Raw genomic sequence first — 24,322 nt, forward strand, 5'->3', positions numbered from 1 at the left:
ACCACGATGGGAAACGCACACACTGCAGCTAGAGAGCAGCCCCTGCGTGCTGCAACTGGAGGAAAGTTTATGCAGAAACAAAGACCCAGCACCGTCAAAAAATAATTAATTTATTAAAAAAGAGACATCTTTCAAAGATAGACGCAGAATTATTTAACCATATAAATTAGCTTTGAAACAGCTTTATTCCCTACCACCTGTCCCAGCATAAAAGTAGTTCAGTTTTAGTTTTGATAACCAAATAGTTAGACAGACCAGCAAAATTTGATTGCCACTGTAATTCCCCTAATTTAAACAGTATGTGCTGGGGAATTTTAAAGCAGAGATCACCTTTGTGAGTAAAAATATGTGATAAAAACAGCAAGTGGAAAAGCCCCAGATGTTTATGCTTCCTTTTTCTTTGTTTTGATTGATTTGTATAATTAATATGCATATGTTCATAAGTTCAATTATATCTAAACATTACTTTAGATGTCCATCAGCAGATGAATGGATAAGAAAGCTGTGGTACATATACACAATGGAGTATTACTCAGCCATTAAAAAGAATACATTTGAATCCGTTCTAATGAGGTGGATGAAACTGGAGCCTATTATACAGAGTGAAGTAAGCCAGAAAGAAAAACACCAATACAATATACTAATGCATATATATGGAATTTAGAAAGATGATAACAATAACCCTGTATGCAAGACAGCAAAAGAGACACAGATGTATATAACAGTCTTTTGGACTCTGTGGGAGAGGGAGGCAGGGATGATTTGGGAGAATGGCATTGGAACATGTATAATATCATATAAGAAACGAATTGCCAGTCCAGGTTCAATGCAGGATACAGGAAGCTTGGGGCTGGTGCACTGGGATGACCCAGAGGGATGGGATGGGGAGGGAGGTGGGAAGCGGGTTCAGGATAGGGAACACATGTACACCCATGGTGGATTCATGTTGATGTATGGCAAAACCAATACAATATTGTAAAGTAATTAGCCTCCAATTAAAATAAATAAATTTAAATTAAAAAAAATAAAATAGAAAAATAATATTACATTAGTTTCTTTTTATGCAGCTTTTTTTTTTTTTAATTCTATTTTGGCTTTATTTCTCATTCTGTTTTCTTTACCCCAATTAGCTCTTTGGCACTTCCACATCATATAACTCATTTTAACTCATCTGTGTCTTGATATTTTTTCCCATCATGTCACGAAAAGAGAAAGTGAAAGTGAAGTCTCTCAGTCGTGTCCAACTCTTTGCAACCCCCTGGACTGTAGCCTACCAGATTCCACTGTCCATGGGATTTTCCAGGCAAGAATACCAGAGTGGGTTGCCACTTCCTTCTCCAGGAGATCTTCCAGACCCAGGGATTGAACTTGAGTCTCCTGCATTGTAGGCAGATGCTTTACCATCTGAGCCACCAGGGAAATCATATCATGGTCATATATAATTAAAGCACAAATGTGTGCATGTGTATGTTTATGTATTCACACATAAACTACAGCCATGATACACATATGTGTGTTATTTCTGGAAATAGTGAAATGAGCTTTCAACCTTGTTATATTTTGTCTGGTAGAAACTACAGGATTCATTGATGACTGGATGTACAAAGAAGACTTAACAATGGATGTTAATATATAGCGTGAGGAACTATTAATAGAAGGGTTGATTTTCCATTAACCAGAATCAAAAGAATGTCCAAGAAATTTGGTCATATTAAATTTGAAATGTCTTTTGGCATCTAATTAAAGCTATTGAGTAGGCAGTTGAGTGTGATTTTAAAGAAAAGGTATGGACTACAAATATACATTTGAAGTCTTGAGCTTTTTAAATACCATGTAAAACTTTGAGATTGCATGAGGTTCTTAAGGGAGTGAATGTATAAGACGTTCAAAGATTGATTTTAAGTTGCTGAGGATAAGAGGACCAAGAACAGAGGTCCAGAAGAACATGTGTCTGGGAATTAAGGAAAAAAAGTGTATCAAGAAGTGAGAAATCAGTTGTGTTTAAGGCTACTGTCAGATCAAATGAAAAATAATTAAACAAAACTAAGAAACAAGCAAATTAAGGATTGTGAATTGATCAGTGAATTTGCTAGTAATGAATTTATTTGGTGATGTTGAAAAGAGCATTTTCAGTGCAGTAATTGAGGGCGGGTTAAAGGTATAATTGAAGTGGCTTTAGGGAAAATGTGTGAGTTAATCGCTCAATCATGTCCAAATCTTTCTGACCCCGTGAATTGTAGCCTGCCAGGTTCCTCTGTCCATGGAATTCTCCAGGCAAGAATACTGGAGTGGGTTGCCATTCCTGCCGGGGTCCAGCCCCAGCTGATCCAGGGAGTTCGAAGGGGAGATGGCGTCAGCGATTAATTTAAATATTCATTAAAAATATAAAGAGTAATAGAATGAGGATAGCTCAGTAGGAAAATTCAGTGGAGAAAAGAGGCTGAGTAGCTTGGTTTACGCGGAAAATCAATAGAATCTGTGACATCAAGTTAGCTCTGACCACAAAGGCCGCAGGTGCTCTCTCGAATAGCAGAAGGTGCCCCATCTTAGGCACCTTCTCAAGTGGGTCTTAGAAGCCCAGGCAAATAAATGGTCACAGAGGACCTCCGCGCTCCAGATGGAGACTCAGCCAGAATGTGAAAGAAAGAATGACATGGGGAGACCAAGCTTTGGTGAGCAGGGCCCATAGCTTTATTTTCAACAGGGGCTTTTATACCCTAAGTTGCACATAGAGGATAATAGGGGATGTGAAATCATGCAAAGTCAGTAGTCTTTGATCCTTATCGAAACCAGGTTTCTTTCCTGCAAATTTATCGTATACAAATGGTTTAGGTGATTTACATCATCTTCTGGCCAGAAGGGCTATTAACATTTTATGACTCTTGACAAAGGTTTGTCAACCGTGAGACTTATTTTCTCTAAGAGTAATTATTTTAAGGTTTGGCGCCATTCTCCGAAGGTGTTAGATAAAGTTGCATTCCTATAGGGCAGAGGTGCAGTGGGTTTACAACAAAGGAAAGAATTTATTACCTTAAGGGTAATACCTTAAGGGTCTAAACTTGCTAACACCAAGGCCACTACTTATTTTTTCTACATACCAACTATATTAATTAATACACATTCAATGATACAATACAGGGGATGTGGAAACTAGGCAGCAAGCATTGGATCATCAATGAAATCTTTTACTAGTTTTATTCTGACAGTTTCTAACTCTCTGAGAGGCTCTAAGCTATTTGAATATCTTAAGCTTCCGGTGCGTCTCATGGCTGGGAGACTGTAAACAATTGTATGCATAGCTATAGGAGTCCTGGTAAACTTGTCAGGCGAGTTAGAGAGCTATCTGAGGGGTTTGGATTTAAACACTCCTAATGCCCAGGAACTTTATTAACTGGAGCTGTAAGTTAACTCTTTATCAGAGAGAGGGAGATGGTGGTGGGGGACAGCCCCCGTAAAGTCAGAGGTGAGAGCACAAAGCAATAAAGTAGGCAGACTCTGGTTTTTGGGGGTAGATGCTCGAGAATATCCAGGGGGACTCCTGAGGCTTGATCCTGCCTTTGCGTATGCCAAGCCTCCTTCCTCATGACCCTTGCCACGGGTGGAGCTCCTCACACTGGCTCCCGACACTTCTCCAGGGGATCTTCCCGACCCAGGGATCGGACCCAGGTCTCCCACATTGCAGGCAGATTCTTTACTGTCTGAGCCCAGGGAAGCCCCTGTTTTAGAGAGGATGAGAACAATTTAGAAAACGTAGAAAGCAAAACTCCCAAAATCTTGCCCTAAGAGGGAGATCAGAAGACTATGGATGCTCAATCACTAAGACTTATCAGACTCTTTGTGACCCCATGGACTGTAGCATGCTGGATTCCTCTGTTGCTGGACAATAATGCTGGATTGGGTTGCCATTTCCTTCTCTAGGTGATCGTCTTGACCCAGGGATTGATCCTGCATCTCCTGCATTGGCAGGCAGATTCTTTACCACTGAGCCACCAGGGAAACCTGATCAGATAGAACATTTTCAGCAATAGGAGGAAAGATATAGTGTGTGGTTACAGGATGATATATATATAATGTACATATATGAAATTAGAAGAATTTGCAGAAAATTGCTTCAATTTTCTCAGTGAAACTATAATCAGGGTCATCAGATGAGAATAAAGATGTGGTAGGATAAGTTGGAGACCTGAGGAGAAAGTGCTAATAATCATATAAGAAAGAGGGAAAGTGATTGAAGTAGCTAAATACAGTACCATAGGTGGCAGGGTGAATACTCTTAAGGTATGATCATGCTCACAGTGTCCTTCTAGATTAGCTGCATTTTAAAGTTTCAGATATGCTATATTGCATATAATTTGTCATATTATTTAATTTTTTAAATCAAATAAACTGACTTTTTTTACACAAATGAACTTATCTCAAAAACGAAAGTTTTATCAGAATCATAAATGACAAAACTCGACCTAAAAATGTGAAGAGTAAGTCATATTGAAATATGTTCATAAACACTGTTATTACTTTGTTAAAGGACCAATAATTTAATCCCAAGAGTGCACATATATTTTTGGAAACACTGCTGTCCTGAACTGAAAACTTCAGTTCCTGCTCTCAAACAATTTAATAACATAAATCAGGACTTGTTTGCCTAAACATGAAAAGAAAAGACCATCTAAGTCTGTTGATTTTATTTATTTAAAAAATCCTAGGGCAGGTACTTTGCCTTAATGTCCTGTGAAATGTATAAAATCATTCTGTGAGCATAAAGTGTACTCTATCAAATGGTATTCAGGGCGGTGTTCATCTTAATATGAACAGAAGTTTAGAGATATGCTTTCTTTTTCAAAATTTCTATTTTCCTGTGTCTATGCACATTGCTTATTTAGATAAATCTTGGGTTTCTGTTGGTGCTTCTGAAAAATTGGTGACTTGAATTTACATGCAGTGAGTAATCTACTGAGAAGACTAGAAAGAAAAGTTGCTTTGATCTTTAAAGATATTCTTTGTCAAGGAAAAATAAAGAAAAGGTAGCTTTATTTTATTTCACATGCTGTTAAACACATATCAGTGAACCTCTGACTGAACTCCGTTACTTGCTAACTATCCAGGTTAAATAACTCGGGTTGTTTACCTGAGGCCAACAAAACAGGAGCAAGCCTTCCACTTGCTTGCTCTTTCACAAACTCATTAGGCATGTATCCACCTGAGGTCTTCTAACTTGCTCTATTCCATTCTTGGAGGGACCTTCCCTGCATGAATAGCTCTCTCACCTTTTACAAGTGTGGCCAAATTTTCACATTTTTTTTTGATGGCTTTCCTGAAAACCTCAATGTAAGTGTAAATTTTCACTTTGCCTTCCCATATGTCCTTCCTGAATTATTTTATATTTTTATAGCACTCATATGGATTTGAAAACTATATTATATAAATATAGTTAATTATATAAAATTTTATATATAAATTATATATTAAATCTGATATATTACATATATAAATATGCAATTATATAATATATTCTATATAAATACCTATACACTGATTATTTTTCTTTTTCCTCTCTCTCCCTCACTATCTGTAAACTGCACAAAGGAAGCATTTTTGTGTAGTTCTTGTTGAAGTTCCAGTGTTGAATACAGTGTAGATGTTCAATAAATATTTTCTGAATTAATAAGTGAATAATGTTAATGTTGGGGCTTACCAGGTGGTGCTAATGGTAAAGAAACCACCTGGCAGTGCAGGAGACATAAAAGACATGTGTTAGATCCCTGGGTCAGAACAATTCTCTGGAGGAGGGCATGGCAACCCTCTCCAGTAGTCTTGCCTGGAGAATCCCACAGACAGAGAAGCCTAGTGGGCTTACAGTCCATGGGATCACAAAGAATCAGACAAAACTGAAATGAGTTAGCAAGCATGTATTGTTAATGTTACCATTAGCTTTGTTTTGAAGTTAGGTGTCTTGCCTAAGAGACAGTAGTATAGTGAGTGCTGAAACCCAGGTTCCTGGCTCCAGGGCCTACCCAAAAACTCTATGATAAACCCAGGGAAGATGATTGCTATCATACTTCTCTTAGATCTTGAATAAAGGACTCCTTTTGGAATTGATTGATCAAAAATAAAGGCATAGGAAATGTTTTTGTGCTAAGGCTAATTCCTATCTGTTATATTATGGAAAATATTAACTAATAGTAGAATCTCCTTTTTAAAGATTAAACAGTCACTATTATCTCTAAATAAATAAAAAATATCTTCCAATTAATTATAAAGAACCCTAATTGTAATGATGAGAGAAAGAGTAATATAATTGAAGTCTTTTGCATTTCCCATTTGCCTATAAGATTATTGCATGGCTTAAATGAAATAAGGCATGCAAATATAATTTCTGATATTATAATAAGTAGTCAGCAACTTTTAATGTAAGGATTCACTATTCCATATCATATATAAATTTTTGTTCATCATGTAGGGAAAGCTGGCTGTGTGATGTGATGTGTGTTAGTCATTTAGTTGTGTCTGACTCTTTATGACCCTCCAGGCAAGAATCCTGAAGTGGGTAGCCATTCCCTTCTCCAGGGGGTCTTCTTGACCCAGAGATGGAACTTGGGTCTCCTGCATTGGAGGCAGATTCTTTACCATCTGAGCCACTAGGGAAGTCTAGAGAAGGCTGGTTAGACTAATATATTTTAAAATGTTTTTAGAAATACATGTTAGATCACACATATGTACATTATCAAATCTTAATCCTCCCAGAATAATTGTTTCTGCTGATTTTTTGAATTATTGTTCATTATTTCTCCACTTTTATGTTGGTATATAGATACCAACATCATGGTAGTTTAACATGGTAAACTACATGGTATTTTACAAAATGCTAACAGAAGTAATGGATGTGTTTCACAATTCAAATCCAGATAGCACCACTCCCCCTTGTTTAGTAGACCAAGAATTTATGAATCCTCCCTAATTACTATTCCTTTTGCTGCAGATCCTGAAACAATAGCAAAGGATTGACTAAGAGGATAAGAAGAAGAAAACAATCAAATAAGGATTTTCTTCTAAATCCTGGGTTTTCAATAAAGGCACAGCCTCACATATGAATGAAATAGGCAAATAACTGGCTTATAGTCAAACATAACTGAAGAAATATTCCACAGTACCTCAGGGATTGAAAGTCATTAATTTGGCTGAAAAAAACACTGAGAATTCTGTAGGAATTCCTCCGTTACTTTAGTAACTTAACAAAATAATGACTTATATAAACAAAGTAACACAACATTCACAGTGCTCTAATCTGATGAAAATAATATTAAATATTAGAGTAGATCTGATACATTAGAAGCAAGGTTTAACATTAATTTGGACTTGAAATTGTTTGCACAAAGTTATCCTACTTCAGAATCTGTTTATTCTGGCTTTTATGAAAACACAATATAATAAACTGTCTCTCAAAGACTATAACAACCACATGCCAAAAACAAAGAGACATTGATAAATCTGTAACAATATGATAGGTAAAAATGACTGACTGAAAGAGGAAAACAACAGAAAACATTTAGTGTGAACTTTTTAGTGGTAAAATATATCTCCAGATCCAGCTTAATTCTGTGTTTCTTGAGGAAGTTAAGTATCATTTGTAATTCCATTTTATCTTTCTCGCTAATATGTATCTGGGAAAGAACCAAGAACAAAGGGGAAATATCAATCATATGCTATCAATCCCATTGACTGTGTGTATGTGTTTATTTTCTTTCTTAGTCTCTACACTTACACTTGCATTATAATTAATTTCATGAATTTTAAAATTTTAGATTTAAATTTAACTGGAATATTTCAAATATATTATAAGCAGCTTGTTGTTTCATTGTATTTTGCTTTTATTGTATTTGATTTTGTGTGTGTCTGTGAGTGTGTGTATATAATAATGCAATAACCTTATTAAAAAATAAAATAGAATCTTGACCTGGGAAAAATGGTCACATTGTCTGCTTAATTAAAATGGGATATGGTGAAGGTACAAGGGAGAAGGCAAGAGCACTAGTCAGATGATTATTACTTAAACCCATGAGGGAGATGGTATTTGGAGTTCAGAGACAGCCAGATACTGCAGATATTTTAAATATAGACCCAGTGGGATTAGCCGAAGGGTTACATTAGGGATTAAGAATGTTCAGTTAAGGTCAAGTGGTAGAAAGTTGTACTTACTGCTATTTACTGAGATAATGAAGACTGAAAGCAGCAGTGGGAGAGTAGCAGAGAGGTCAGGGTTGGGGATTTTAATATTTCAAATTGGGTGTGTCTATAGTTCATGTCCAGTGGGTTCTCAAGGCAAGAATACTGAAGTGGTTTGCCATTCCCTTCTCTAATGGACCATGTTTTGTCAGAACTCTCCACCATAACCTGTCCATGTTGGGTGGTCCTACATGGCATGACTCATAGTTTCATTAGGTTAGACAAAGCTGTGGTCCGTGTGATCAGATTGGTTAGTTTTCTGTGATTGTGGTTTTCAGTCTGCCCTCTGATGGAGGAGGATAAGAGGCTTATGGAAACTTCCTGACCGGAGAGACTGACTGAGGGGGAAACTGGGTCTTGTTCTGATGGGCGGGGCCATGCTCAGTAAATCTTTAATACAATTTTCTGTTGATGGGCAGGGCTGTGTTCCCTCCCTGTTATTTGACCTGATAGCAAACTATGGTGGAGGTAATGAAGATAATGGCGACCTCCTTCAAAAGGTCCCAGCAACATATTGCTATACTCAGTGCCCTGAAGCCTGCAGCAGGCCACTGCCAACCCATGCCCCTGCTAGAGATTCCTGGACACTCACAGGCAAGTCTGGGTCAGTCTCTTGTGGGGTCACTGCTTGTTTCTCCTGGGTCCTGGTGTGCACAAGGTTCCAAGAGTCTGTATGCCCTCCAAGAGTTTATTTCCCCAGTCCTGTGCAAGTTCTGGCAGCTCTGTGGTAGGGTTAATGGTGATCTCCTCCAAGAGGGCTTATGCCATACCCAGGTCTACTGCACTCAGAGCCCCCACCCCTGCAGCAATCCACTGCTGACCCATACGTCCTTAGGAGATACTCAAACATAGTTCTGTCTCAGTCTCTGTGGGGTCTGTGGGTGTTGGTGGGCACAAATTATGTGTGAATGTCTCTGGAGGGTGTCAGGTTTGATTCTAAATATGAAGTTATGAAAGTCATGCAAAGGAAGTGTTTTACCAAAGTGACATTTTTAACTAATTCTACAAAGCTCTGAGCCACCATCTAAGCCACGAGATGGTGGCTGTCTGTATTGTGGGAGACCTGGCTTTGATCCCTGGGTTGGGAAGATCCCCTAGAGAAGGAAATGGCAGCCCACTCCAGTACTCTTGCTTGGAAAATCCCACCATGGATGAGCCATGGGGCTCTATGGAGGAGGCATGAGGTCGCAAAGAGTTGGACATGACTGAGCGGCTTCAGTTTCTTTCTTTCTACAAAGCTTTGTCCACAAAGCCCTGCATTAAGTAAATACTAGAGATATGGTTCTATCCCTGGGTCAGGAAGATCCTCTGGAGGAGGAAATGACAACCTGTTCCAGTATCCTTTCCTGGAAAATCCAATGAACAGAGGAGCCTGGCAGCCTACAGTCCATGGGGTCACAGTTCAACACAAATGAGCTACTCACACACACACACACACACACACACACACACACATTCACACATTATAATTCAGTTGCCCTTGGACTCTGGAATTTGTGTGGTCCCAGAGGTTTCTGGCCACCCATCTGTTGTGATAGCTGATAGAGCTGTCCCATGACCAGGACCCTGAAATCCATGTCTAAGCCATCTGATCTACCTGTAGAAACAGTGCTCCCTGTTGGTCCAGAAATGGGATTTCATACTCAACCTCTCATGGCTGGGATAATTGTTGTCCAGTCTTTGAAAGGACCCCATACAACCCCACTTTCTTAGTTCCTGCAAACTCCAGAGCAGTACCTAACAGAGAGGTTAGAATCTGCCAACCAACTAACATAAATAAATAGTAGTTCCCCTCCTCTTGAGGTCATACTTAGGCAGATCCATCTTATATTCCTTTTATATCATCCCAATTTCTTTATTCACCCCTCTTCCATAAGGGGATGTAATGGATCATTGAAAAGGAAATCATTGGATATTTTAGGTGGCAAAATCCCAGACTCCAATGCCACAATATAGAATGTATATCTTTATTTTGGGTAAGAGAAACTCAGAACTCAAAGGCAGAAGCTGTAGATTTTATTTTCTATAACTTAAGAAGGGAAAAAAGGTTAATATTTACTGAAACAATGTGCCAGATGTTAGTCTACGTGTTTTAACACAGATTATTTCACTTAACCCTCTCAACATCTATTAACTTTTGTATTACTATAGTTTTCATTTTACAAATGAAGAAATTGAGAAATGATCACACAGTTAGCAACTAGAGCCCAGTTTTTAATTTCAGGCTCTCTGGCTCCAGTTTCAGAAATCTTAACCATAAAGTTTTATAAACAATATATTTTGAGCAGAAAAAGAGAAAAAAAAAGTATATTAAATTATTTTGACAATGCAAACATTTATGTAGAGTCTAACGTATTTGTTTGAATTATTCATATAAAATTAAATACACTCTATGAAAATCATTACTATATTTCCCCTGATAAGATTATGTGTATATTCAGGGGATATTATTCTTATTCACTGTTGTAGCTTTCAGATGAAAAAGAATAGTAGAAATGCTGGGATCTGGTATTTACATGTAGTCATTAGCACATATTTTAATCTTTATTCTATAAGGTATCATGGGCCTTCTGTGCTGTTAGTTTCAAGTATCTATATTATACTGTACTGAATAGAAGCCATATCAATTGCTTGATACTTAAATTTATGTTTTCTCTCTGAAGGCGACTGATCGAGAGGGAGACCCAATAACATATGCCATTGAGAATGGAGATCCACAGCGAGTTTTCAATCTTTCAGAAACGTAAGTTAATAATTTCTAAATGTTTACTTTTTTAATTTTTAAAGTGTTAAACAATATACTGGTAGCAAGAGAACAGACTTTTAATCAAAGACTTTCAGCTGTCTGTAGTTTTATTTTACTTTTTTTCATACATATATTAGTGAGAGCTAGGGGTGGGGGGTGGATAATTCTGAATTCAGAAATCATACTCAGGAGACTATTTATTTTAAATATTTTTACTAGGTAAAATCCACTGAGGTGGAAACATTTCATTTGGAGTTATAACCTGGGATTAATTAGATTCCTTTAAAGCTGTCAGCTATTCATAACAAAAGTATTTCTACAAAAAGTAACTTGGCACTAAATTGTTCATTCAAAGGGAATTTTGTAAGATAAAGTATAATTCAAATGCATTTAAGGTGTCACCAAAGTCTATCCTTCAATTTTTGAGTAACAGGTATATTCTAGAAAAGCTAAGATAAAAATATTTCATGTCCATGCTAAGCCTCTTTTAGGTCTGTGTTCATGTCATTCTACTCACCTCTCTGAACATATCAGAGGTAATTTCAGTCATAACCATTGAGAAAACTGACAGCAGGCATTAAAGAAGGCATTGAAGTTTGCTTTGTTTCTCTTCTGCAATAGCAAAGTGGCCGTTCTGCTGTCACACGTGGCTGCTTGTCAAAGAGATGTTCTTGTTATCTCTCTGATGTTTTCTCTGTGGTCCTGAGTGGTTTTACTCCCTTAAAGGATAGAAATCTAAATGTAGCTGATGAGTGCAAAGTGAAAATTTTGGCAACTTAGTCCAGCTCTGCTTCAGTCTCAGGAGCACGTGGTGCACAATGATGTATCAAGAGAACTGTGGATGGTCACGATCTTTTAAGAAACACCTGAAATTTTGCATTGACAAGGATGGTACAGCCATGAATTTGTATGCCTGGAAACAGTATTTCCCAGAGTTTTAGACTTCACAGATGAATAAGCTTCCATTTAAAAAATGGAAAGACAGATATTTTGAATTTTCCATGATAGGTACATACAAATCATAAATTAGTTATAATTTGCAATCATCCTTAAAGAAAGAAAACTTTGTAAAAGAGGCATTTTAACAATAATTGAGACTGCATGGCACTAGCATAAGAATATGTCTGGATAACAAGGAAAAACTTAAGAGTCCAAAAATAATCCCTTATATTTATAGTCCATTGATTTCCAAAAGAAAGGGCCAAGACAATCCAATTAGAAAAGAATAATCTTTTCAACAAAAAAGCTGGGACAGTGCACAAAGGAGTGAAGTTGGACCTTTATCTCACACTATTTGTAGGAATTAACTCAGAGTGAATCATAGACCTAAATATAAAAGGTTAAACTATGTAATGTAGAAGAAAATACAGATGTAAATTATAATTTAGATTAGGCAATGCTTTCTTAGATATGATACAAAAAGCAAAAGTGATGAATGAGAAGACCAATAAGTTGCACTTCATCAAAATTTGAAAAAAAAAAATGATTCAAATGGCATGATCATGGATTTGAAAGACAGCCTCTCAGAATGAAAGAAAATATTTTAGATAATGTATGTGACAAGGGACATATATGGAATATGTAAAGAACTATATCTTGAAAATAAACAGATCAATAATCTAAATAAAAATGAACAAGACTTTAAATAGACATTTCTCCAAAGATATGCATATGGTCAATAAGCACATGCAACATGCTCATAATCACCAGTCACTAGGGAAATGCAAATTAGAATCATGAAATACCACTTCACATCCGCTGAGAATGGCTATAATGAAAAACAAAGGAAATAGTGTGTACGGGTGAGGAGGTAAAAATATCAAAATTCTCATATATTTCTGGTGGGAATGTAATATGTACATTCTGTAAAACTATTTCTCACATTTGGAGAAGGAAATGGCAACCCACTCCAGTGTTCTTGCCTGGAGAATCCCAGGGGCAGGAGAGCCTGGTGGGCTGACGTCTATGGGGTCACACAGAGTCGGACACGACTGAAGTGACTTAGCAGCAGCAGCAGCAGAGTTACCATATAACTCAGCAATTCCACTTGTGTCTATTCAAGACTAATGTAAACACGTGTCCACTTAAGAAGTTGGACAAAAAATGTTTATAACAGAATTATTAAAAATGGCAAAATGTGGACAACAACCCAAATGTTTGTCTGTAGATGAAATAAATTAACAAAATGTGTATTCATGTGGTGGAATATTATTCATCAGTAAAGAGAATTAAGTACTGAAACATGCATGAACCTTGAAAATAAGATACTAAATGAAAGAAACCACAAAAGAACACATTTTGTATGATTCCATTTGTATTAGATGTCCAAAGTAGGCAAATCCATAGAGACAAATTAGACTACACATTTCCTGAGGCGGGGAGGTGGCAGAGAATAGGGAGTGGATACTAATGGATACAGTGGTCAAATATTCTAAAAATTGATTCTGGTGATACTTAAATTAATAAAATCATTGAACACATGTATACCTGTGGTGGATTCATTTTGATATTTGGCAAAACTAATACAATTATGTAAAGTTTTAAAAATAAAATAAAATTAGAAAAAAAAATAAAATCATTGAATTTACACTTCAAATGGGTGAATTCAATGATACATGAATTATATGTTAATAAAGGCGATAAAAATAAGAAAATAATGAAACTTTCACCACTATTCTCTGTTAAGGATTTCCATTCCTGTGTTTATCTGTTTTTCTCTTGATGATGAAGGATTTTACAACTGCTGGATGTGAAATCTAATGAGCTACCAGTTTTATCAAAGACACTCTCACTCATGCTGCTACCGTAGCAAGTGGTTCTCTTCTACTTTCTCATTTGTGATTTTGAGGCCAAACAGACAAAAACCTAACTGAGAATCAGAGGTTCTTTAAGGTGTGAAAGATACAAATGCAGCGTCCTCTTTGTCTGAATTGAGCTAATCAGACAGAAATATCCTTGAATGCAAACTGCTTCCAGGCAGCTAGAATAGGTCAGGTCTCTATGATGATTGCATGGTCTCTTTCAATGACCATTCTTGATTCAGGATCTGTACACTGAGCACATTGCCTTTTATCTTATGGTGATTTTATTTCAGCCAACACATTGCTCTTATTCCCATTGATATGTATAGGCTGGTCTAGACCCTTAGCAATATATTTCAACACATTTGAAATGGAAGAAAATTGATACTTTAATTCCTGCTTTCTTTGATACTTCTGGGATACTTGTGCAAATTTGCATCACCACTTCTGTGTAAGTTTTAAGGATTTGAATAATTCGGGTACTCCCTCCAAAAATAATAGAAAACAATTTATGTTCTCTCTTATCAGATGCTTCAATTCATCTAAGTAGTGATCTTGGTTACATTTTCCTTCTTAAAACAAAAAAAGTACATGCTTATTGTTTATATTAAACATTATATTATTTTATTCTATAATGCCATTGTTAGCAATAATCATTATGATACCATTAATTTATCTTTTCTCCATTGAAATAAAAATATACCAAAACATTTTTATAATTTGTTAAAAATGTTAGTAGTAATGAATCTCAATGCTAGTACGGATTGACTAAGTGTTGAATTGTTATATGTGTTTTAATTAGATTAGTGGATTAGTCATATGGCCAGGGAAAAAACTTCTTTACAGAAAAATCCTTGTTCCTTAAAGAGAACAATCATCCATTATGCAGATCATTTAGCACCATGTATTAAATGGTTAGATCTTTATGGTTCTGCAGCATAATGCATTAATAACTTTGTGTCTGTTCTAGTATATTATTCATCAAATATTTGTTCAGCAAACATTCACTATTAAGTAAACATTTAAGCAAGATGTAAAGAAACTTCCTCTGTAACTATTATGACCAATATATAAGTTATTTATTGCAGGAGATTGAGGAATTCTTATTGATTATCACCATTGTAGCACAAGGCATGTGATGTAACACTTAAACGCTAAGTGCTAAATAGAATAAGCCAGAGTTATTTCTGCCCCTTGTTAGAATTGTCTTTGAAGATTTTACATCTTCACTGGCATTTTTATTTCTTTCTTTGTGACTAATTAAATTTGACACTATATTTAAAGCTTGATTATGTTTTTCATGTCAATTTAAACTACACTGAAGATTAATATATAAGAAAGATGATATGCATTTTTTTTCTGTCAGCTCTACTCTCAAAATACATACTCAGTCATCCTTTTCACACTACTAGTTCATGTCTCCATCATCTTTCTCCCTAAACTACTACCAGTATCTAACTCTTTCTATTGGTCTGTATTTGTTAATCACTAATTACTGCTTAACATGGAATGCCATATCAAACTAGAAACAATTACACATTTTGAAGTACACTCTAACATCTCTATCATTTTAAGGCCTGAAAAAATGATGCCCATATCAGCATGATGAGTCTGTGAAAGACAGACACTTGTAAGAGTAAATAATGTTAATCACAACTAGTAGAATGTATTGAAAAAGATTAAAGGAAGAATAGAACACAAAGCATGAAACCTGTGAGATAATCTCTGTCAGTGCACAATTATGCTGGTGGGGTATTAGTTCCTAATAAATTATGCATTTGGAGAAAATGAACACTAAAATAGCAGGTTGGTTTGTTTGGCAGTAGATACGCTTTAGCAGTAAATACCCTCTACTATTTTTAATCTACATTGTATAAACAACATTTGAACACAATTTTTATGCTTTGGCAAACCAATTCATTGTCTAAAAGAGCTTGGTTTTCTCAAACACAGTACATTTTAGGACTATAGCCTTAGTATTTGGTGAGGGAATTCTGTGCAATATAGTTAATATAATTCAGGTTAAATTCACATAGTATAAAATTAACTATTTTAAAGTCAGAAATTCAGTGGCATTTAGTAGACTCACAATGTTCTACAACTATCAGTTCTGTCTAATTCCATAACATGGTCATCATCCCAAAAGGAAACACAAACCCGTTAAGCAGTTACTCCCTACTTGCCCTTCTCCTCGGCCACTGGCAATCACCTAATTATGTGCAACTTCTATGTATTTTTTTATTTCAGATATTTCCTATAAACAGAAGGACACAATAGGTGACATTTTGTGTCTTTTTTTTCACTAGGCCTAAAGATTTCAGAGTTCTTCCATGTTGAACCGTGTCTCTGTACTTCATTTCTTTTTACAACTGCATAATATTCTGTTACATGTATACACAGCAATTTGCTTATCCATTCATACATTGGTGAAAATTTGGACTGCTTTTCTGTTTTGGCTATTGTTGATACTGTATATGTGTGTGTGTGTGTGTGTGTGTGTGTGTGTGTGTACTTTTCAATACTAAGCAACTTTTTTCAGTTCTTTTGAATATATACCCAGAATTGTAACTGCTGGGTCATAATATTGTAATTATTTACTTTTTGAGGAACTGTCAAACTGTTTTCCATAGTGACTGAACCTTTTTACATTCCCACCAGCAATGTAGAAGGGTTTTTATGCCTCCGTGTTTTCATCAACACATTATTTTTCCCACCTGTTTTGTTAATTGTAGCCACCCTAGTGAGTATGAAGTACTATTTCATTGTAATTTTGATTTGTTATTTCCCTGATGACTAATGATGTTGAGCATGTTTTCATGTGCTTATCTGCTATTTGTGTATCTTCTTTGGAGAAATACCTATTCAAATCCTTTACCTATTTTTTAATTGAATTGTTTTTTTCTTTTGTTTTTGAGTTGTACCAAGTCCTTTATGTATGTGGGGAACTGACTCTTATCAGATATATGACTTGTAAATATTTTCTCCATTTTGTAGGATTTTTTCACTTTATTGATATTATAGTTTCATACACAAAAAATTAACTTTGAGGAAGTCCAACATATAGTTTTTCCTCTTGCTCTTCATGCTTTTGTTATCATATTTAAGATTCCATTGTCAAACTCCAAATCATGATTTATTTCTATGTTTTTGTCTAAGAGTTTTATGGTTTCAGTACTTACATATAGATTGTTGATCCATTTTGAGTTTTTTTAGTATGGTTTTTTAATACATTCTTTTGCATGTAGAGCTCCTGTTGCCCCAGCAATCATTTGTTGAAGAGACTTTTCTTTCACTATTGAATGATCTTGGCATTCTTTTGAAAATCATTTGGTCACAGACATATAGGTTCATATACGGACTCTCAATTCTATTTACCAGTATACTTAGGCATTTTTGAATGCCCTAAATTTCCAAGAAAGTCTCTACTCAGTTTTCCATTCCAGGCTTTTGGTTTTCTTATGCCTCAAACACAATCTGTTGCCTTAGGTGACTGCAGATTGCTCCCTGACTTACACTGTTTTCCAGGAATACCCACTGCTTTTTCGCCTTGAGTGAATTCTGCTTTTTAGGCAAAACGAAGACAAAAGCTATGTTATCCCTTCAGGCAGCCTTTAAGACCAGTTGGAATAGACAAATCCAATACTTTGTGAATAAGGGTAGTTTTGCTGCCTCAGACACAAGGACTAGAGTATCACACTAGGGGTGCTGATCACCATTTTTAAGACCACTCTAAGTCAGGAAGAGATGGGGCAAGGATGAGTAAAAAGGGAACAAATCTTTATTATTAGCAATTTTTAAAGTTCCCTTTTCCTTAAATCTACCTCCATTTGGGCGCTGTCAATGTTTGACTATTTTCTAGAGTCCTATCAAAGATGCTTCATTTTTCGACACTTCTTTAGAGAGTGTTGAAACATCTCTTCAAGCTGTCTGGGTCACCATTTTTACTGATTTTGTCCTGTGCAATAGATTTTCAATTATGTAAAATTCAATTAGCACTATTACTGATGTTTTACCAGGAGGGAGTCTTACGTATTTTTAGTATATTACTGATAAGATTTGCTACATTCCTAAATGTAGCCTAATGTATTGTGCCCTATAGCTTCCATCCAGCAGATAGCAGAGTCCTCCTTTCCAGTTATTTCTGGAATTTCATGAAAGGATGCTTGTGCGGACTCATAAACTAGTCTTACAGCTATAAATACCAAAAGACAATTACCTATTCTTTCTCTATTTTTCCATCTCACAAGTATCCTGTCTCTACTACACTGGAACACAAGGCACATATCATCTTAAGCAAAGGACTATTTCCATAATAATCACGAGGCCATGAAAAATAAGCTATTTAGGTATAATATGGCTCTAAATTCTTATGAAATATAAATTTCTAGTGATTCTCTAATTTAATATACAAGGAATGATATAGTCTTGAACTTTAAACTGAGGAGGAAAATGGAAAACAATAACTCAATTTTTTTTCTTCCTTTCATTGTACTGTGGATTAAGTTTTCAGGTTTTCTATTTCTTAAGTTAACTTGTGAATAAGTCTCAGAAGTAATAAATGCCTTACTTTTCTCTTTGAATGTCATTTTAGAATGAGATTATTCAAACCATTTGGTGTGGGAAGTTGATCCAAACCTGATTATTATGAACTACTCTGGGAATTGGTTTTCAGTTATTTAACAAAACATTTTAAGATGCACCAGATGCAAAGTCAATTTTTTATAGTCATAACATATGTTTAAAACATTTGTTTTTAATCCATATCAATAACAACAATAAAACAAATAGAATAACTGAAACTCTGATCTTGATTCCTTGGCATTGACTCTTTGTACTCAACTAGCATATGTGGTGCAAATTGTTTAAATTTCACTGTAGGGACAAAAGCATTTGCATTAAAATGAAAGCTTTTTATCTATCAGAAACAATGTGCTTTTATACTTGAATATTTTAATGTTTTGTTAAATCAATGTAACCTCTCCTCAAAGTAGATGCTTATTAGGCCTTAATTAAAACGTCATACACAATATTAAACTGGAATATCTAAGACATAAATGTAGAATTTGTTTTAAAGAACATTATAAGTGACAGACTGTTATAAAACAAATTACTTGGGAGGATAAAATCTTAAATGTTTCAAAGTATGTATTCTAAACAGTGAAAAGGTTGATTTAAAAATACTCTAAGTATGAGAATTTTCACAAAGGCTGATCATCTCCCATTATACACAATGCTTAAGAAATGTCTAAATCTTAAGAGAATAACAAAATGGTTAAATTGTAGTATATCAACAAAAGCATTTGTTTTTATAAAATATAAAATGAGAGAATGAGTGCTCATAAAGTTATATTATCTTGAAAAGAATGTAATTATGAAGCCTAAGTGCTCTTTTGAAAGTAATTATAATGTATTTAAATATGGTTATAATAGAAAATAAAAAAGAAATACTAAAAAATAACCCACAATATCTGTGAAAATTTTGATAATTCTACTGTGTATTTTCCAATTTTCTACAATAAGCCTCAGTCATATTGAAATTTGTTTAAAAAAAAGGAAAAATAAATTTTAATCTCTAAGTTTTATCACAGGTGAAATGTAGATATTTGCATTTCCATAGTGGTCACATATGTGACAATGAATGGGAGTGGTGATATATTGCTAGATTAAAAAAATGACTTCTTTACTCATAGGATTTTGGAACTGCTAAAGATTAATGGACTCTTTTACCTTGGAAATAATCACAACAAGATAGATATCTTTCTTTCTAGGATGAATTAGGCAATATCCACCACCCCCTCGCCCCCAACCCTTGGAGGCTATAGAATCAACCCAGTTACCTTATTTAGTTTGGCAATTTTTCATTATTTCTAAGAAGCTCAACAGCTTTAAAAGCCTTTTTCAATTTTCAGCATGAATCCTAGAAACAAACATCTTAAATACACAAGCTATGTTTGTGGAAGGGGGAAAAAAAGAAACTATCAAGAGTAGTTCACACTAGTAGGAAGACTCCCAGTGATGTAATATCTTTTTGTGCCTCATCTGTTTGTTTGTTTTCTCTGTCACTAGTACTGGGATTCTAACCTTAGGGAAAGCCCTGGACAGGGAGAGCACTGACCGCTACATTCTGATCATCATTGCTTCTGATGGCAGGCCAGATGGGGTGAGTACTCTCTTGGGGAAAGGGTTTTAAAAATAGTACTAAAGAAATTGAGAAAACCTTATAGTTCTACTCTCTGAAATGGTTTGTTACAACCATTAATTAGTGAATTAATCTTTTTTTTTTCACTTGGAAAAGCTGCTTAAAATTACTCGAAGTGTTTTTCTTCTTGAATGAGCTCTTTTAACTGATGAAACTATACTCTGAACTTGTTATGCAGCTGAAACTTTTGACTTGATAGAATAATAGACACCTGGGATTAGCTTTCTTACCCAATTTATGAGGAAAGTTAAATCTAACTTAGTGTAAGATGTATTTCATTGCGTCTATCACCAGCTCAGCCTGGCAGGTCTTTTACCATTTAATACCTTGTTGTCACTTTTTTGAGGTCAGGGGACAGTGGGTGGAAGGTAATTTGTGTATAAATATGGTGAAGCACTTAGGAAACCAAGTTGACTGTTTCCACAGGTTATTTGACTACTGGAAAATATAGCTTTGACTAGACAGACCTTTGTCAGCAAAACAATGTCTCTGCTTTTCAATATGCTGTCTAGGTTTGTCACAGCTTTACTTCCAAAGAGCAAGTGTCTTTTAATTTCGTGGTTGCAGTCACCACCTGCAGTGATTTTGGGGCTCCCCAAAATGAGGTCTGTCACTGTTTCCATTTTTTCCCCATTGCTTTGGCATGAAATGATGGGACCCTAATGCCATAATCTTCGTTTTTGAATATTGAGTTTTAAGCCAGTTTTTTCACTGTCCTCTCTTCACCAAGAGACTCTTTGGTTCCTCTTCACTTTCTGCCATTAGTGGTGTCATCTGCATATCTGAATTTGTTGTTATTTCTCCCAGCAGTCTTGATTCCAGCTTGTGCTTCATCCAGCCCAGCTTTTCGCATGATGTACTATGCATATAAGTTAAATAAGCAGGGTGATAATATACAGCCTTGACATACTCCTTTCCCAATTTTGAGCCAGTCCATTGTTCCATGACAGTTCTAACTTACTTCTTGAGCTGCATATATGTTTCATGGGAGGCAGGTAAGGTGGTCTGGTATTCCCATCTCTTCAAGAACTTTCCACAGTTTGTTGCGATACACAAGTCACATGCTTTAGCGTAGTCAGTGAAGCAGAAGTAGATGTTCTGTAATTCTCTTGCTTTTTCTATGATCCAACAGATGTTGGCAATTTGATCTCTGGTTTCTCTGCCTTTTCTAAAAGGCAGGTTGAACATCTGGAAGTTCTTGGTTTACAAACTGTTGAAGTCTAGCTTGGAGAATTTGGGGTATTTCTTTGTTAGGGTGTGAAATGAGTGCAATTGTGTGGTAGTTTGCACATTTTTTGGCATTGTCTTTCTTTGACATTGGAATGAAAACTGACTTTTTCTAGTTTGTGGCCACTGCTGAGTTTTCCAAATTTGCTGGCATGTTGAATACAGCACTTCAACAGCATCATCTTTTAGGACTTGACATTTCTCAGCTTGAATTCCACCACCTCCACTAACTTGGTTCATAGGGTTGCTTCCCAAGTCCTACTTGACTTTGCACTCCAAGATATCTGGTTTTAGGTGAGTTATCACACCATAGTCATTATCTGGGAAATCCAGTTTTTTGACATCCATAGTCCCATGACCACTGCAAAATTTCTTCAGATTCACTTTCTTTAAGTCATTTCTTTATGTTCAGTTCTCTAGTCTTTCACCCACCTTACTTAAACAGATTAGGATAATTTTTTGTATTTTATAAAAAGAAATGTAAATAATTCACCCATGATAGTTTCGTCCTGCTTTTTCCTCCTACTTATTATTTGCCTGTTATGGGTTTTTCATTTTCCAGACTAGCATCCTCGCTTTGTCTGATTTTGGTCTCAGCCTTCTGTGATCTTCCCCACCATGTGACAGAGATGGGTGGAGGTCATAAACTATACTCAGGCTTTGATTAGAAAGAGCAGTTTCCATGTGCATCAGGTATGAAGATGTTCCTTGATTATGCAAAAGTCATTGACCTAAATTATAGTCTCAGGTTGCATCAGGCCAGGGATTTCACCTTTTAACCAGGAAGTACATACCACTGGTAGGGTTGTGCACTTACCATTTCCTTAGGCTGTATAACCATAAGGTTTTTTTTTTTTTTTTAATTTGCAGTGTATGATACTCAAACTTTTGGTTTAGATGTGTATCTAGAAAATTACTAATGTAGTATTTTCTGGTAGTATTTCCTTATCTGAAAATACCCATTTGGTATACCATGTTATCTTATAATGTACTAGTTATATTTTTGAACAGTGCAACATGTACATGGTAAAAACTCCAGAAATGTTACATTTCAGAGAAAAAAGAGGTGCATGTGTATATAAATAAAAGCTTACCATCCATAAAATGTGAACAAGATAAAGGTAAAAGCACTTTCTGAAGGTAAGCCTCCAGGAAATACTTGACATTTTCAAGAAGATGCTTGCCCTTTAATGTCATCATTTGTTTTTCCCATCTGACTTTTATTTATTTATTTATTTTTGAGGTGTTTGAAGATTGCGAGCTTCCTTTTTTTCCTTGTCTTTTTTTGGAAAGCTAAGGAATAGGAATGGTAATGAAATGCTTTTCAGATAGACAAATGCCCAGATAACCAATTAACTGACATCAAAATAAAAATACCTCCTCTCACATTTAATCACTTTTTTTTTTTTCTTTAAGACCTCGACTGCCACGGTAAACGTGGTGGTGACAGATGTCAATGACAACGCACCAGTCTTTGATCCCTATCTGCCCAGAAATCTGTCAGTGGTAGAAGAAGAAGCCAATGCCTTTGTGGGTCAAGTCAGGGTAAGTGGAGTATGTACGTATCTTAAATGTATTATTTATACGTGAGTAAACTTTTTACACTTTAATTGGAAAAGAGATTCAACTAATGCCAGGTGTTAAATGATGGACATCAGAATGATTTGAAAGCTGTCAGTAAAATCACTTGGGCATAAGGCAAGATGGTAATAAAGTGCATTCATCTTTGATCACTGTGCTGGATAACTTTCAAGACTTTTTTTTTTTAATTAATCATATTGTGTGCATTTCCGTTTAAGTTTTTAAGTTTGTTGATTTACATTTTATGACCATTGTGTAATTTAAACATTGATTTATTTGAGAGTATTATTTTCCTATTTAATATATATTTTTATTTTCTGAAATTACAAGATTTTTTAGAGACGCATGTAATTATCCACAGGCTTCCCAGGTGGCGCTAGTAGCACCATTAAGAATAAATTTGGCATTGCACCCAAAACACAAATGTTTAAATGTAAAGTCATTTGCTTGTGTAAACATATTTTTAGCATCTCCTGTGTACCTTATGGGTTTCCCTGGTGGCTCAGTGGTAAAGAATCCACCTGCCAATGCAGGAGATTCAGGTTCGATCCCTCCTCCTTGAAGATAATCTGGAGAAGGAAATGGCAACCCACTCAAGTATTCTTGTCTGGAAAATCTCATGGACAGAGGTCCCTGGCAGGTTACAGTCCATAGGGTTGCAAAAGAGTCAGACACGACTTAGTGACTAAATAACAAGCGTACCTTATATTTCAGACGCATTCCTGTCCAGTGTACTCAACACTCATTCCTAGATATGTTCTCTTAATTTCTAACTGGAAATATTAGCCAGTTTTTGTTACCCTTTTCATGAATAATCCTACTTTTCTTAAATCAGAGACAATGCTTTTTCAGTTAGGGCATGTCTGGTCTTGAACACAAGTGGTCTAGAAACCATAAGATGAAGGAAAATTTTGAAGGAACATACATGTATTTTGGAGTGCTAATCTCAGATAAGGCATCTATGTGATCTCTGCACAAAAAAAACAATACACTTTCCTTCCCAAGTTCAGGTTTTAGGATCCTACCTTTTTCCTCTCAGACCTTGGAGTTATAAAAAAGAGATTTGCTGTTGCTTTGCAGTAAGTATCTACAAGTCAACTACTATTACAGTCAAACAAAAGGTCCATTTTTTCAGTCCAGTCTCCTCTCTAACTTTAAAAAAGGAGAGTGTCTTTAAATACTGTCATGGAGAACTTCTTATTTAGGCTTGGGCTCATCAGTTCTTTTTCTGAGAGCACTGACAATACTTGCAAAACCACCAACTCAGTAGTCATTGTCATTATGAGTGTCACTATAGTTCTCAAATCCTGGAGAACCTGATGAGAGGCATGTATCCCCTTACACCTTTCTACTTCACCACAAGAGAGAGTCTTGTAATTTTTTTGTTACAACATGCCAGGTGGTCTTTATGTCATATGGCCAACATGCCATTCAACTCCAGAATCCCACACGATACTTCTGGTTTGAAAGTTTTACTGTGGATTCTATAAGGAAAAGAAGAAGAAGAAAAAAAAAAAAACCTAGAGACAAAGTTTCAGGTATAAATAG

The 24,322-nt window shown here is 35.7% G+C and overlaps 1 protein-coding gene across 1 annotated transcript in view; it reads left to right on the forward strand.

Moving 5' to 3' along the window:
- PCDH15 (protocadherin related 15) overlaps positions 1–24,322 on the forward strand; it is a 1,036,870-nt gene that overhangs the window by 724,974 nt on the left and 287,574 nt on the right. Inside the window, exons 16-18 of the mRNA XM_070780422.1 lie at positions 10,884–10,963; positions 19,834–19,927; positions 22,610–22,738. Coding sequence (XP_070636523.1) covers positions 10,884–10,963; positions 19,834–19,927; positions 22,610–22,738 — 303 coding nt within the window. The remainder of the gene's footprint in view (positions 1–10,883; positions 10,964–19,833; positions 19,928–22,609; positions 22,739–24,322) is intronic.

Source organism: Bos indicus, chromosome 26, assembly GCF_029378745.1.
Source record: "Bos indicus isolate NIAB-ARS_2022 breed Sahiwal x Tharparkar chromosome 26, NIAB-ARS_B.indTharparkar_mat_pri_1.0, whole genome shotgun sequence".
Classification (NCBI taxonomy): domain Eukaryota; kingdom Metazoa; phylum Chordata; class Mammalia; order Artiodactyla; family Bovidae; genus Bos; species Bos indicus.